The 15708-nt window shown below is 38.4% G+C and overlaps 1 protein-coding gene across 1 annotated transcript in view; it reads right to left on the bottom strand.

The window, feature by feature from the left end:
* UCMA (upper zone of growth plate and cartilage matrix associated) overlaps window positions 1-15082 on the bottom strand; it is a 90781-nt gene extending 75699 nt beyond the window's left edge. Inside the window, exons 1-3 of the mRNA XM_044087966.1 lie at window positions 14896-15082; window positions 14388-14447; window positions 13747-13842 (exon numbers count right to left, since the gene is read on the bottom strand). Coding sequence (XP_043943901.1) covers window positions 13747-13842; window positions 14388-14447; window positions 14896-14953 — 214 coding nt within the window. The 5' untranslated portion in view covers window positions 14954-15082. The remainder of the gene's footprint in view (window positions 1-13746; window positions 13843-14387; window positions 14448-14895) is intronic.
* Window positions 15083-15708: the final 626 nt, after the last annotated feature.

The raw sequence follows: 15708 nt of genomic DNA on the forward strand, positions 1-15708 counted from the left end.
TATATATATATATATATATATATATATATATATATATATATATATACACACATACGGATTCACTGTGTAATTTCAAAATACTGAAATCCCGAATTTCAGTATTTCAAAATTACATAGCCGAAGACACAAAACACCAAAACCTAAAACCGCGAAATTCAAAATCCCAATGCTACACTACAGATACAGCACACACAAACACATACACACCACTTCCCCCCCAACTCAAATATAGTATCCTGCACTACAGATAAGCAGGGGGGGCAAGCCCCCCTGCACCCCCCCTACTTATATATACTAATTCTGAGATCACACAATCAGACACACACAAGCAACTCACTCCCACACATTATACACAGTCTCACACACACACATCACAGTCAAAACACACACTGACAGACACTAAAGCCCCTAACCAACAGACATTCACATACATACATACCCAAACTCACATCTTACCATTCACACACCACAACACCAGAAGCGCTAATTCAAAATCTCCGTACTTCAGGATTTTGAATTTCACGCTTCTGGTTTGCCGGTATTTCAAGACTTCGGTATTTTAATTTCGAAATACTGAAATTCGGGATTTCAGTATTTCGAAATTAAAAAGGGAACCCATACATACATATGTATATATATATATATATATATATATATATATATATATATATATATACATACACAATATATATATATATATATATATATATATATATATATATATATATATATATATATATATATTATGGGTAAGCTAGTCTCATAAAAATTATTCCCATTACCCCCTGTGTTGAGACAGTCTTGTGAGGTTCACACTAGTCAGTGCATGCCTATTGTCTTGTTTGTCTGTATATATTTTGCTCTGTTCACACATTGTCAGCTTGCAGTTTTCCTGCAATGCTCCACTTTCCACTACAGAGCACAGTTATGTGCACAGATGCATAATGTGTGCCCATATGATTAATCAAGTATTCTTTACACTGCAGTATTTTGACATGTTGTTGTGCTGCCTTGCTATGACATGCAGTATATCTCTATGAATCTCAGACTAGTTTTCTTCTAACTATTCATTTAAGAATGGATAATTCCCTCAGGACTTGATAACATTTGCCCTTGGATATGTTTGTAATTCGGATGCTGTGGAGGGAGGGAGGAAGTGACAATAGGGTTGGATATTAATTATTTGCAGTGTTATACTTTGAGTGTTTTGAGCAAGGCTAACATAATCAGCTGATAACAACGCTACAGCCCTCACATCCCCAAACTGGATACTGTCCATACTGTGTCTGCACAATGAGATCATTTTCATGCCAGTACGGACCCTATACTCATCACGTATGACTTTAATGCTAGCTATGTGGACACAACTCTTCCTCATCAAGTACAGGGAAATGAGTAGTACACAGTAGCAATTCCAGGACACTGTATCATTGTAGCACATCTCACAGGACATTCTAATGGACATGATGGTATACCTTCTGCAGATGTACAAAATACCTGTAGACAGTGCTGACAAAGTCCTATGTTTCCACCTTTATCCATACAAGGAGGTGATGCAAAGTTCCTTGGCCAGAATGGAATCTGCATTGCTCTTCTTGAATTACAGCCCCACCACCCCAAAAGGCTGAGAAGTGTGATCCCCTCTATAAATGCAAAACACCCTCCTGTCCCCCTCTTTGAAACTGGAGACTGCTATCCCATTTTGCCAAACCAAAGGTACTGTCCCATCTTTTGTGCAACATTGGAAACAGATATTAATCATGACATCCTAGTGATGCCCATCATCTTCATCATTTCAGCTGGATCTTATCTACACATACATTCTTGCCAGAGTGGAATTACTTAATCACCACAATGACATAATCTACAGAAACTGATTCAGTCTCACTAACTTCATTCCGTACTACATCCTCAGAGGATGAGGATCTGCCTACTAGATTCAGGAGTTCCTCAAAGCATTTCTTCCACCACCTGACAATGCTTACAGCCGGGGTCAGCATTTCTTCACCCTTGCTGAGAACAGGCTAGACAATGTCATGCACTCCCTTTCAGTTGCTTCTTTGAGACCATCCAAAAATCATTCTTTACCACCCTGAAAAATGTATCCTGTATCAAGGCCATTGCTTTGGTGAATGAGACAGGTGTTGTCCTTCCTAGTCTGTTGATACATACAAGTCATATCCAGAGACCCTCCCCCATAAGCATTGCACAGAATACCTTTTATCTAACTTTTCTCATTCATTTTGTTTACCAGCGGGGGACTAGGATCACCACAGTAATAAATGCTAACCTTCTTTGGCCACAACTCATTGCCATTATCTCAGCTATTGAGTTGTTGAAGAGGGTCCAGTCAGACACTGCTTTCCCAGCTGCCTCAGTGATATGGGAGTACTCCGCCAGAGAAGAACAACTGCACTAATTTCACACAGAAGCATTGGCTAGGCACTCCCAGAGCACCTTCACACCTTCTATGCAGATTGTACCACTAAGAATTTAGTGTATTATAGTTTCTGTACATGCTGTGCAGCCTACTATATAGGGAAAACTAATCACTCACTTAGGGAGCTTATACTTGAGCATATAAGGGATATCAAGAATAATAAAAATACACGTGCACTGGCTAAGCATGTTGGATCTAATAGTACACAGCATCAGTTTAAATTCTTTGTGCTAGAAATGGTAGATGAGGACATTAGAGGGGGAAATTTAAGGAATAAAACAGAAGTATGTGAATAGAAATGGATATTGTTCTTTAAAGCTGATATTTTTCCAGGCATTAATGATATGATATCTCTCAAAGCGTTTTTTGTGTAAAAGACCCTTGAAACATTGAGCTTTTATTAAGATGATGGCTCTTTAAGTGAAGTGACTGAGATTTTAATGAGTGATTATATTGTTGATTAACAAATGTTTTTTTATTGGATGTTTTTAGTATAAAATCTCTGAGTTGTATTTTGGTCTTGTCTGATGAAGCGATGTTTAACAATGAAAAGGCTAATGTTGTATTAAACAGTTTGTTATTTTAACTGACTTTGAGTCTGAGTTTTTGCCGTGCAGGAACTTCACTTTGTTTTATGCTTTTTTGAATTCTATTTTGTATATTGGTGTAGTTCTGTGTCCTGGTTGCTGTTTATATTCTCTATTTGCTGTATTTTTACGTAACTGGAACTGGGAGCATGGCAGAAGGATGTAACATGGAACTGGATTATAATCCTACTACTTTAAACCAGAACTCGAGACTGGACCGGCTAGAAAGAATTTTATCTTTAAGAGCAAATCCGCTCTTAAATATTACAGCAGGTGATGTTTCCTCTAAAGTGGTGAATGAAGAATACAATACAATACATACAATGAGACTTTTTCCTCAGGTAGTTTAAGGACTTGGAGAATAAATTATACAAATTTAAATGCCTTCAATGGCAGATACTTCATATGGAAGCTGAACTGTACCATAAGGTAGTAGCTAGAGGCTTATGCATACTAAATATGCCAACATATGGAGATACATTCCCTGAACTTTTAAAACAGTGGCAGAATATAAACTTAAAACTTAATTTTGATCATATTACATTATTAATTGAGTTTTTTTTTCACCTCAGGAAAATGCTTTACTTGAAGAAGTTAGAGGGCTACAGCATGAGATTATGTCATCTTTTCAGTGGATGTCATACAAGATAGCCTAGATACTTTGTATGAAAATGTTGCAGCATATGACAAAAGGCTGCAAGCTGTTAAACTCAGGAAACTCCAGAGAGTCATTGCTGACTTTAAAAAGGGTGCTGTTTTTTCCTGATGTTGACAGGCATCCTCAAATAATATCATTGAACCAATGGCTCTGTCTACACTGGGAGACTCCACCAATGAGCGCACTACATTAGATAATACAGCAGCACTTCCGGTACCTCCTCCAGCCATGATGAAAGTTACAACCTTTCCAGGGGAATCTATGGCTTCTATCAGCTCCGTGAACTTTGTGATGAATGAAACTACTGTAGAAGTATCATCAGCTTTTAATAGTTCAGTGAACTCTGCAATTAATCCTACGACCTCAGGTTAACCTCTTTTTCCCCTACCAGAGCCATTACTGATAAACAATATACGAAGAAATGGCCAGTCACAGATCAAGGGAGAGGGGGGCAGATTCAACAAGCTCAGCAGATAGAGAACAGGGAAGTATACAAGAACACTTGCAGTGGCATAAGACTGACTTAGTGATTAATCTTTCCTCTTTTCAACTAACAGAAGCACCGTTATCAATATTAAATAAGGGACTTTCTTTTGTGCCATCTAAGAAGTCAGAAATGACAGATGTTTTGCTTAACCTGTGCTAGAAATAGTAGATGAGGACATTAGAGGGGGATATTTAAGGAATAAAATAGAAATATGTGAACATAAATGGATATTGTTCTTTAAAGCTTATAGTTTTCCTGGCATTAATGATATGATAGCTCTCAAACCGTTTTTGCATAAAAGACCCTTGAAACATTGAGCTTTTATTAAGATGATGGCTCTTTAAGTGAAGTGACTGAGATTTTAATGAGTGATTATATTGTTGATTAACAAATGTTTTTTATTGGATGTTTTTAGTATAAAATGTCTGAGTTGTATTTTGGTCTTTGCCTGATGAAGCGGTGTTTAACCGTGAAAGCGCTAATGATCTATTAAGCAGTTTGTTATTTTAACTGACTTTGAGTCTGAGTTTTTGCAGTGCAGGAACTTCACTTTGTTATGCTTTTTTGAATTCTATTTTATATATTAGTGGAGTTCCATGTTCTAGTTGCTGTTTATATTCTCTATTTGCACCTTCACTTCACATTTGCATTTCCTAAATCTGTCCAGCTGCCACCCCTGTCACCTGACCACACATTCCATCAACTACATTTTTCCAGGTCCTTTTTTTTCCCCTTTGCACATGTCACCTAACAAGCCTCTTCAACTGGACTTGAACCCATTTGTTCTCTCATATTGGGTGTCACCCCAAATCCACAGGATTCACAGTCATTAGAGAAGCCATCGTTTAGAAAGCCATGAGGTTTGCTTGTGCCCTTGCCAGCATCTCAGCTATGAGGGTGTTTCTGTATTCTCTATCCCCTAATTAATATAGGGGCTGTTATGTCTTCCCTATAAATCTGCATGCTCCTGTCCATTTGCTCAATGTAGGCTTTACTCCTAGGTGATCTTGTACCAAGTACACCTAAAATTGCATGCCAGTTGTTCATGTCTTAAGCCATTCAGGCAAATGGTCAAAATAACCATAATCATGTACTGAGGTAATCTAGGCATGGATAAGATGAAAACAAGGGCCCTAACCAGGTTTTATTGGTCAGATATATTCAAGGAAATTGAAAACTATTGCGCTAGATGTCCCAAGTATCAATGAACAAAAACCTAACCTGGGCTCCAGGAATCCTTTGATTCCAATGCCAGTAATCAAAGTTCCATTTGAAAGGATTTCTATGGATGTTGTGGAACTTTTAGCTCCAGCAGTGGACGCCTGCATACACTGGTAGTACTAGACTATGCTACATAGTTTCTAGAAGCAATTCCTCTTTGAAAGGCTACCGCCAAGACATTTACTAGGGAAATAGTATTGCTGTTCTCCTGGGTAGAGACAGTAAAGGAGATTTTAACAGACCACTGTACTACCTTCACTTCCAAAGTCACCAGGCACCTGTGTCAAAGTTTTCAAGTAAAAAATTGAGAACTTCAGTTTAATACCCCCTAATCCAATTGGTTGGTAGAAAGGTTTAACAGAACCTTGAGATTGGTGTTGAAGAAAGTTGCTGAGAAGGATGGCAAAGACCAGGACCAACAGTAACCATGTTTAATGCTCTTAGATCAAGAAGGACCTCAAGCTTCTATGGGCTTCAGTCCTTCTGATTTGTTATGGTAAGCATCCCAGATGCCTTTTGAATATAACAAAAGAGGCAAGGTAAGAAGAGAAGGCATTGTTTTAGAGTGTCATATGTTAGTATATGGATCTATGGGAAATGAACAAACGTCATGACGCCCTTTCTGCAGGAGGACATAGAGACAGCACAAGTGAGTTAACAAGGAGTCTATAACAGAAATGCCCAGAATTTGTTCTGATGAACAAAAATGTATTTTCAAAGCTGCTGGGGAGGACCACTCACATTAAACATCACATATATTCCACTGGAAAAGGTTAATCTGCAGCCCTAAAGTATACCAGAAACCAAGAAAAAGCAGTCAGAGAGGTGATAAAGAAAATGTTGATGATAGAGGTTATTGAGGAGTCAGCTAGTGGCTGGAACAGACCTACTGTTCTAGTCCCAAAGCCAGACCGTACAGTAAAATTTACAAACAACCACAGAAGGCTTAACAGCATCTCCACGTTTGACAGCTGCCCTATGTCCAGGATATATGAGTTGGTGGAGTGGTTGTGGAAGATTGGGTCTCAGACTACACTGGATTTAACAAAGGGTGATTGGCATTTCCCCCTTAATGCATGAAGCTAAAGAAAAAAAATGCATTTTGCATTGCAATGGGTATTTCAATATACTGCCCTTACATTTGGTCTCTATGGTCTCTGGTCATGTTCCAGAGACTAATGGATAAGGTGCTGAAGACTCATCAAGCCAATGTTTAGGTCTATGTGGATGATGTCATCATCCGTTCAGAAGATTGGGATTCTTATTGATGAATTAAATTGGATATACAATGGGAAAGGAACTATTCAAGCCACAAAGAGAAATTATTAATGCTATAAACGAGTGACCTACCCCCTCCCAGACAAAGACTCTGGTAAGGTCTTTCCTGAGACTTGTTGGATATTATTCAAAGTTCATCCCAAAGTTTATACTCCATTGCAAGTGCTTTATGAATGTCATCAAAGGGAAGCTGCCTGAAAATGTCAGGTGGACATTATATGCTGAAGAAACTTTTCAAAGGCTTAAACAAAGCCTTGGTGCAGGACTGGTCCTATGTCTCCCAACTTCTTAAAAGCATTCACAGTATATACAGACACTTCAAAAGTTGGGTTGGGGCAGTGCTAACTCAAAATAGGGACAATGAGGAGCAACTAATTTGTTATTTTGGGAAGAAATTGAGTAAGAAAGATGTAAAATACTCCACCATACAAAAAATGTCTGCCCAGCAAATGGACTTTGGGGTCCTTATGCTATTATTTGCTGGACAAGGAGTTCCCTCAGGTTATGGAATCCAAACTTCTAGTGGTTTCTCCAACAAAAAGAAGGTAATGTGAAACTCTGCAGGTGGGCCCTAGAACATTCTATCCATCATGCTGATGCTATCGCCACAATGTGTATAATTTGTCTAGGGCTCACAGACCTTCCAGGAAACTTGAGGCCAGTGGGTTCAAGATGGGAGGGTGTCATTAACAGCAGAGTGTGGTGGCTCCACATATGGAGTGCCCAGTACATTAGGCAAACAGGTTAAGATGGGGACTTTGTGATGAGCCTATGTTAAAATTAGTTTTCTTTGAGTATTTAGATTGCATTTGAGCAGACTAATGGTTAACTATTCCTTTAAGCTAAAATACCCGAGTGTCAGGTGTCAAAATTAGCTGCTAATTTGCACCTTTTTAATGTGGATCTAATTATAGTATGGCAGTTGTGTGGAGTTTTGTGATGAAAGACAGACTGGCCAAAGCTGAAGAAGTTGTCTCCAAGTTGAAAATCCAGTGAGAGGTCCAAAATTCCCAGTGGAAGTCCTGGTAATGGAAGTCTGACTGAAGAGATTCTGGTAAAATAATTTTACTTCTGCTTGTTCAGAGATATTCTGGTAAAATATTTTTATTTATTTCACAACAGAAAGCCCTGGTGGTAAAAGACACTTAGTGTAGGCATTCATGAATCCATTAGTGTAGATATTCATTAATCCAAATGTAAGAGTTACAAAAACAATGTTTCTTGCTGTGAGCACCCTGCGGCCTTTGTGTTGTTTTTGGCTTATGCATTCAGGACAGAGAGACTGCTTTCTGAATGAGACTTCACATTTTCAAATGGTTTTACCAAAGGCTGAAATTCCAAAAACTGTTAGCACTGAGAAAGATATTGTTTGTGCTCCTGTGCTGAATGTTGTCACTCATGCAGCTTAAAGACTCAACTGTCACAATATAGTATATATGAGGTGTTTGGTGTGTGTGTGTGTGTGTGTGTGTGTGTGTGTGTGTGTGTGTGTGTGTGTGTGTGTGTGTGTGTGTGTGTCTATTCAGGCAATAAATCAGTCTTTACATATTCATGTCTCATTTACTATGTAGTCTCAAAGTGAAGAAACCTGTTACAATGACAGAAACAGGCATCAAATAAGGAAGAGCCATACAACTGATAATTGGAACTCGCATACACAGTCAACTCCCAAGTGAACAATGGGCCATTTCATCAAAAACTACTAGCTTTCCCTGAGATTGTGAAGCCTTGGAAGATTTTACATTAAGTGAGGGATGCAGGCTTGCCCTGCAACTTTACCCAGATATGCCAAGTTATTTTTCACTACAGTACATCCAGAATTACTATGTTATTTTTCACCACAATAATTGCTGACTTAATGATTCATCAGTTAATCTGGGCTTGATGGACCGCACCATAACCTTTCTATTTTTTTTAATTCAAGTATTGTTTTGCAACTGAAAAATAAGCATAACAAAAAACACAAACCATACAGTGTCAATGGAAGAAAGTTTCAAACACCTTGTCAACAGATTCTAAAAGAAAGTGGTAGTTTTTAAGTACTGTCACTCAAAGTAAATGTAAATGTAAATAAGATCTTGCATAACACGGTAGGGCATGCCATATTAAGCTCACCTTTTGAGACATCTAGGGCATTTTGGGAAAGAGAAAGCTTTGTGGAAAAAAAAAAAGAATCATTTTACTATAACCACACCATCAGGTCTTTTGATACCTTCTTATAGTGTCACAATATATATATAATTATGTGTGTGTGTGTGTGTGTGTGTGTGTGTGTGTGTGTGTGTGTGTGTGTGTGTGTGTGTGTGTGTGTGTGTGTTTCTTCAGTTTATGGCTATAGTGGTATTTTAAAAGGCTGTGTAGCAGTTGGTTAATAATTAACCCAGGTAAGACAGAGTAAAAGTAAGACTTTTTATGCGCATTTAAATTATTCGACATTCCAGTTTATTCCCATGTCATAGTCTATGGTGACAATAGGTTGGAATTTATGTCCTAGTGCACAGTGTTAATTTTAATCTTAATAACTGGCTGACACTTAAGGACCAAGGGTCAGCTGCTGTTAAACATCTTAATATGACTTTCCTGTGGATATATTTAGCTACATATGATGACCTTGAGGAGATTTTGCATGCATTAACCTCTTCACAGCAGGACTACAGTAACATCCTTTATCTTGGGTTTGACACCAGTTATTAGACGTGCCTAGAAATAATGAAAATGCTGCTGCTTACCTTGTGGTGAGCACAAATGTCTCTAAACACCTAACTGTTAACTGTGAAAGGTGTGTTGGCTGCTGAATGCCTACTGAAAGCAACCTACTTAGACTGGAACATTACATTTTTCAAATCTTACTTACGACATAGGCACGCATACATTAATAGAAAAGAAAACAAACCATATTAACATGTTTTTCTGTTTTCACACATTATACATTACATGCACTCTTTCTTTATAACAACTACCTTTCAATCCATTACATAAATCACTCACTTCCTGCCTTCCCTCAAAGCTCACTTCTCCTGAACACTATTTTGCATGTATTGTTCCCAGAAATCCCATTTATTTCTATGTAATGTGCTCCTTCCCTTTTCTAAATATCTCTCTTCAGTTCTTTCATCTCGGTTACAATATTCACTACTTCACATACAGGTGGTTTAGGTTTTGATTTCCATTTTCTACTAAGTGCCTTTTTGGCAGCCAGCAGAATTAAACTCAATAAGCCCTTACTATGTCTAGGCAATTCGGATCCCGTGGTCTAGATCAAAAGAATCATTTCCTTCATCACAGCTCTTTGCGCCCCCAGTGTTTCTGTCAACAGCATTCTGTAGATATTTTTTAAATCTGCCAAATCATTCCATATTCCTAGTTACCTCTTTCTTCTTCAAACCTCCAACATTTGCTATCTACTTGAGGAAAAATTCTTCAAGTCTGCTTGGCATATAAAAATACCTGGAGCATTGCATTTTCAGAAGAAATTGGTATCTGTGACTGGTTCTCAAAATAAACAATAATTATGGGAGCTGTTTACCCCCGCCCCCCGATTAAGAAGCATGGTCTGTTAGCGAGTCCTAGACTAAGCTTGGAAAACTCTGCATACTCCTTTTTCATTTTGTACCCCTGACCTTTGGAATTTTCTGTTATGTCTATTGAGCCAGGAACCAGGAGCCATCTGTGTGTTATTTTAACAGGTTCCTTAATATCTACCTTTCATTATATATACAATTTGAATGCATACTTTTTAATACAAATATTTATTAGCTTTCTGTTTTAAATCTTCAGTGAATGATTTTCATTCATATACTTATTTTCTTTTGTATTAAGCTGTGCCTTGGGCTTATTAAATAAGTAGATATGATTTGGGTTGTTTTTTTATTATTTTTTTTTTTTTTTACAAGACCTAGTAGAAACCTCAGAAATTCTGTCTCTCACTCTGGAAGAGTGTAGGAACATCTTCTGACTGACTGCCAGTGTGAACAAGATACTAATGTTCACTGCAAACACAGTAGGTAAGGAGCAATTTACTGTAGGGCTCTATGAATTTTACTGGGAGTCTGCTCCAGTGAAGTGCCTAGAAATACACTCATCGTCTGAGGTCATTGGTTTGGTAGAGTACAGTTTTAAGTCTTTCTAGGAGCTTTTACTTAGTCTGGTTCACATTTCCTGTCCCTGTTTGCTGACACTCAAGGGCAGATTTAATGCCTTAAAGTCATTCAGCTTGCCATTTTTTTTCCAAAAATGAATAAACAATTTTGTGTGGAATGGGAAAAGGGTTAGAGCAGGTAAGGAAATCTAGCATAATGACATGTCAGTATGAAACTGTAGCCAGCTCTGTATGAGTATGGAGCAAAAGAAGGATTTTATTGTCAGGGTGCAGTAAGGAAGATTTATGTAAAGGGAAGGGTGGAGCTTTATGTTTAAGGAGTGGAAGAATTTTAAGGCAGGCAGAGAGTTTTAGTTTTAGGGATGGTGGTTGGCATTTTAGGTTTAGGTAGTGGGAAGGGAGTTTTAGGGTTAGGGAAAGATATAGGATTTTTTATTTAGAGAGGGTTGTTGGTGTTTTAGATTTAGCAAGGGGAAGGGAGTTTTAGGGGTTAGGGAGAGGAAAAGTAGTTCTAACATTAGATTTAGGGTTCTGGTAGTGTTATGGGTGGTGAGTGCTTACAAAAGATCCACATAGTGGGAGTTTGAGCACTTGCCTATTTGAGCAAGTGTAATGCTAGCATATAGCATGCAAGCATTTGTAGTAGATCTAAGACAGAGAGATTTAGCTATATCACTAGCAGGGCTAGTAAGTAGGTACAGCCCCAAAATCAGGGGAGATGCAGGGGGACTTGACCACTGTAAAATGTTTTTCATGCATAACAGCAGTTTTCACACTTTGTTGGTACAGCTATACAATCACTTTTAATTTTTCAGAGTTTTGAGGGTTGCACTTTAGTCTAACAACTTCAGTAGTGCACCCTCTGATAAAATGATTCAGGACTCCTGAAAGAAGATATTTGCAGAGGAAAAAGACCTACAAAAGAGTGTGGTGATGTCAGACAGCTCAGCTGAGTGGATACCACAAGAGAGAGGTTGGGAGTTAATAACCTATGGTGTGTAATATTAACGATCAACTGTGATAGTGAGCAATATAAAATAAATAAATAAATTCAAAATAAAATTTGGAAAAAGAAACTGTTGGGCAAGACCTATTACACAGAGGTTTTCTTTTGGGCCTGATTACAGATAAAATGACCTGGGTTTGACTTGTGACCAAAGAACTGGAAAAGACAGACGTGGAGGGATACTTATCTGGAGGGGGTCTATGGATGATATCAACTTACCCACCCTAGGAGGGAGGTATTGATGGAATCCTGCTGCAAGGGTGTTATGGGGGTAGAGACAAAGAAATATGACTTCTGCACAAGGAACTCAGGGCTTAACATATCCTCCTAAGTGTGCACTGCTGTCAAAGTTCAGCTTCAAAGGTTTGTGAAAATGTGAATTGACACCTTGCCCAGCCCAACAACCAGCAAGGGGAAGTGTTATGTACGTACGAAAAAATACATAAATAAAATCTGCTAATCACTACCAGATGCACTAGACATAGTTGCAATCATTGTAGTGGCAGTTGCCTCACACATCTGGTGTCCTCAGAGTTATCCTTTCCTGAAAATGGTGAAATGAATGAGACAATGGATTAGGGTTTAATAGTTAAGGGGAAGATGGGGGTGGGAAAGTAATATAGGTTTTCTGAAAACACCTTCCACACCAACAGGATAGCCTGCTCACTACATCACACTAATAATCCTAAACAAGATAAATGGCTGGCAAATAATGTGTCACTAAAACTCAGCAGTGGGGCTACGCTACCACAGAACACACCTTGGCCCACCACAACGAAGCTAAACAGAAGACAAGATATCATGATACTGAAAGCACATATGAGCCTTTAGATTTGTAAAAATAAGGACAGTAAAATAAAAGAGGCAATAATTGGCGTGAGAGATCAAGAGCAGACAAAATGCGTGCGTTGTGTAACATGCGTCTGAATCTGCACCTTCCCCGGCCCACACTCGAAGGATTTATTGTTTAAGGAATTTTTATCACTGCTGTTTCCACTTGTTAAGGTGTAGCAAGTTCTCTCATCAGCATGGAAAATATTTCACTCAAAACAAAAGCAAACTATATGAATATGTTGACAACTGGCGTTAAACATCCTTGTTTCATGTAGCGTGAACTGTAAAATTCCTAGAATTTAAGGTGTACGCTGCCTTGATAGCCAAAATTAGAGAAAGTACCCATACTGAAAGCTACAGAGAAGTATCGTTTTTCTCCAGGCTATCCTGCACCTCCTTGCAGCTGTCCAGCACACACCCATTTTTCCGATCTTATACTGGTGCTGTTAACTTAAAAAAAACTCTTAAAAAAGAATTATGAGACCCATGCGACACGTTAATGGTACTTTTTGATCCTGCTGAGATCTGATAAATGTATATATACGTGGACCACCATGCTTTTGCTAACTAATACAGTCCAACATGATCTATATTCATAATCAGGTGGGACTATCCCTAATATACCAATGCCAAGAAGGTAACAGTTGCGAATTTCTTACAATATAGCCGCTCGCAAATAATAGCAATAATAATAATATTCAGTAAAATGCGAAGTTTTCCGTGATTGCCGCAAATAGCAACCCGAATTTATTAACACCTCAGCACAGCAGATGAGCTCCATATAGATTCCTATGCATAAAAATTATTAAAATGCAATGCTATTTATGTTATTTACTTATTCTCCGTATAACCTGTGTTGTCCCCTATTATTATTTCATCTCTATCTCTCTCTCTCTCTCTCTCTCTCACACACACACACACACACACACACACACACACACACATTTAGTATGCGGTGAAACAACATGGAAAATACTAATGTATAATTTTAGCCATTTTTGAAGTGACCCTGCGATTGAAATTTCCCTGATGTTAACAAACAAGCAATCAAAGAGCTGGGGTGAAACACTATTAAGGACAACAAATTCAACAATAGTACATATTTACCGGCAGCAGTAACCAGCCAAACAACTTACCGTTCACTTCATCCCGGGACTTGGTGGATCTCCTTTTTCTAGTCTTGAAGAAACTTACAGCGTCGGAATCTTTCAAGAAGATCGAATTCCTGAAATCTAGGGTTTAAAAGTCAATACATTTTAGCTGCAACAGTGTAATTTGCAAATTCGCAAAGAAAGGGAGAGAGAGACAGATGTGTGTGTGTGTGTGTGTGTGTGTGTGTGTGTGTGTGTGTGTGTGGTAAGGCAGGGTGATGATTATTGTGAACAATTGTGAACAGTGTAATTCAGTCATGAAGTCTGAGTTGCAGTCTCAACCATTGCTGCAGTCTGGACTGGGAATTTTAAAAGCACTACTATATGTGATATAGGTTGGTGAAATAGAATGAAATGCTATTATTGTAGTCACACAAGCAGTAACACTATCAGTGCACAGAGAACAAACAGAGTGAGTTGGTAAGTTGAAATGAACCCTGAGAACCGTCCCCATCCCCATTACTGGAATGAATTGGGATGCATTGCTATTTACTGAAATGATGGTGGGGTAGAGTCCAGTAGGAAAGGGGAGAATACCTGTGCAGTATGAAGTACAGGAAACATACGGTCAGGCATACAACGGATATATTCACTTAAAATATTTATTTATTTATGGTTATGCTCACCTTTTGTACCTTCTGCATCTGTGCGGTCTGGTCGGACTGCAGCAGTTTCGGTTTTCTTAACTGTAGAGAAGAACAATAAACGGCTTTATTAAGATACAAATATAGTATTTACGCCTCTGTAATTGAAATACCACATGTTGACCACGTAAGGAAGACTCATTGGTGTCAGTTGGGTTCTGCTAGGCTACCACAAGCTGCTGGAAAGCATATATTTTACTTCAGGAGGACTGAGTTTGGTGAGGATATAATTCATAAGGGAATGACAAAGTGCAAGATGAGACCCTTAAAGCATTTACACCCTGGGACGTTTCAACGTTTCGAGTTTTAAGTGAAATACATTCATTATCTTTGGCAAGAGAAAAGGAGATGCGATTCCGTATTCGGTTTCACCGTAGGCAAAGTTCATTAAAAATGTGCATTAATGCATACATAAACACGAGGAAACCTGTGGTATGTGGTATTCCGCCACATGTCTCTTGAAAACAGTGCTTACAATTAACCCACTTACCGGTAAATAAAAGTACAACTGCTAAACTAGAAAGAACAAAGATTTGAATCCAATTCATTTTAACGCCCCTTCTCCAGACCTTTCTTTTAGTGTGACAGCAAAAAGTTTCGGTTCACCAAAGAGTTGCTAAAATGACAGCACCAGGTTTCGAAGCCCAGCTCAGAGATTTGTGAGTGTCTGTAGGAGCAAGAGGCAAGGACTACAACTAAAAGCAATCGGAGGAAGGGGGCTGGTACAGGGCAGTACCTCCGCCTGATTTCTCGGACTGTTTCAGTTAAAGAATGATCTGCTTCGGAACTGAACCCTTTTCGCAGAACTTTGAGATGGAACAAATCTTAAGGGTAAAAGCGGAAAGAGTTAATTCACAGTAAAATGCCTTAAAGTTGCATCTAAAACCTTTATAGCTGAATCAGCACAAACGTCCACCAGATTTAAATATATAATTTTACCAGGACATGATGACTTCCAAAACTGTATTGGCATTCTGACTATGCTTTGAAAGTATATCGTACCATCCGACAAAAACGTTTAGTACACTTAAGTGCGCTTTTATTTCTAGCATCATACTCTTCAAGTACATTTCAGGCACAATGTGAACGTTTCTGATAAAATGTGGCATATCACGTTTTATCTATAAAAGAACGGATGCAAGCTTAAAGAAATGCAGCTTTATGTGAAGATACAGATCTATTAGAGGACAAAAGTTCAATATGGTACGAAGGAAAGGGAGACTGTTTCAATAACCGCATCAATCCATCCTTCCATCTATCCAGACTTCTAGCTCTTAATTTTCTAAGCAACTAATTCTAGTGA

This window comes from Protopterus annectens, chromosome 11.part0, assembly GCF_019279795.1.
Source record: "Protopterus annectens isolate FY-2018-M chromosome 11.part0, PAN1.0, whole genome shotgun sequence".
NCBI lineage: Eukaryota > Metazoa > Chordata > Ceratodontiformes > Protopteridae > Protopterus > Protopterus annectens.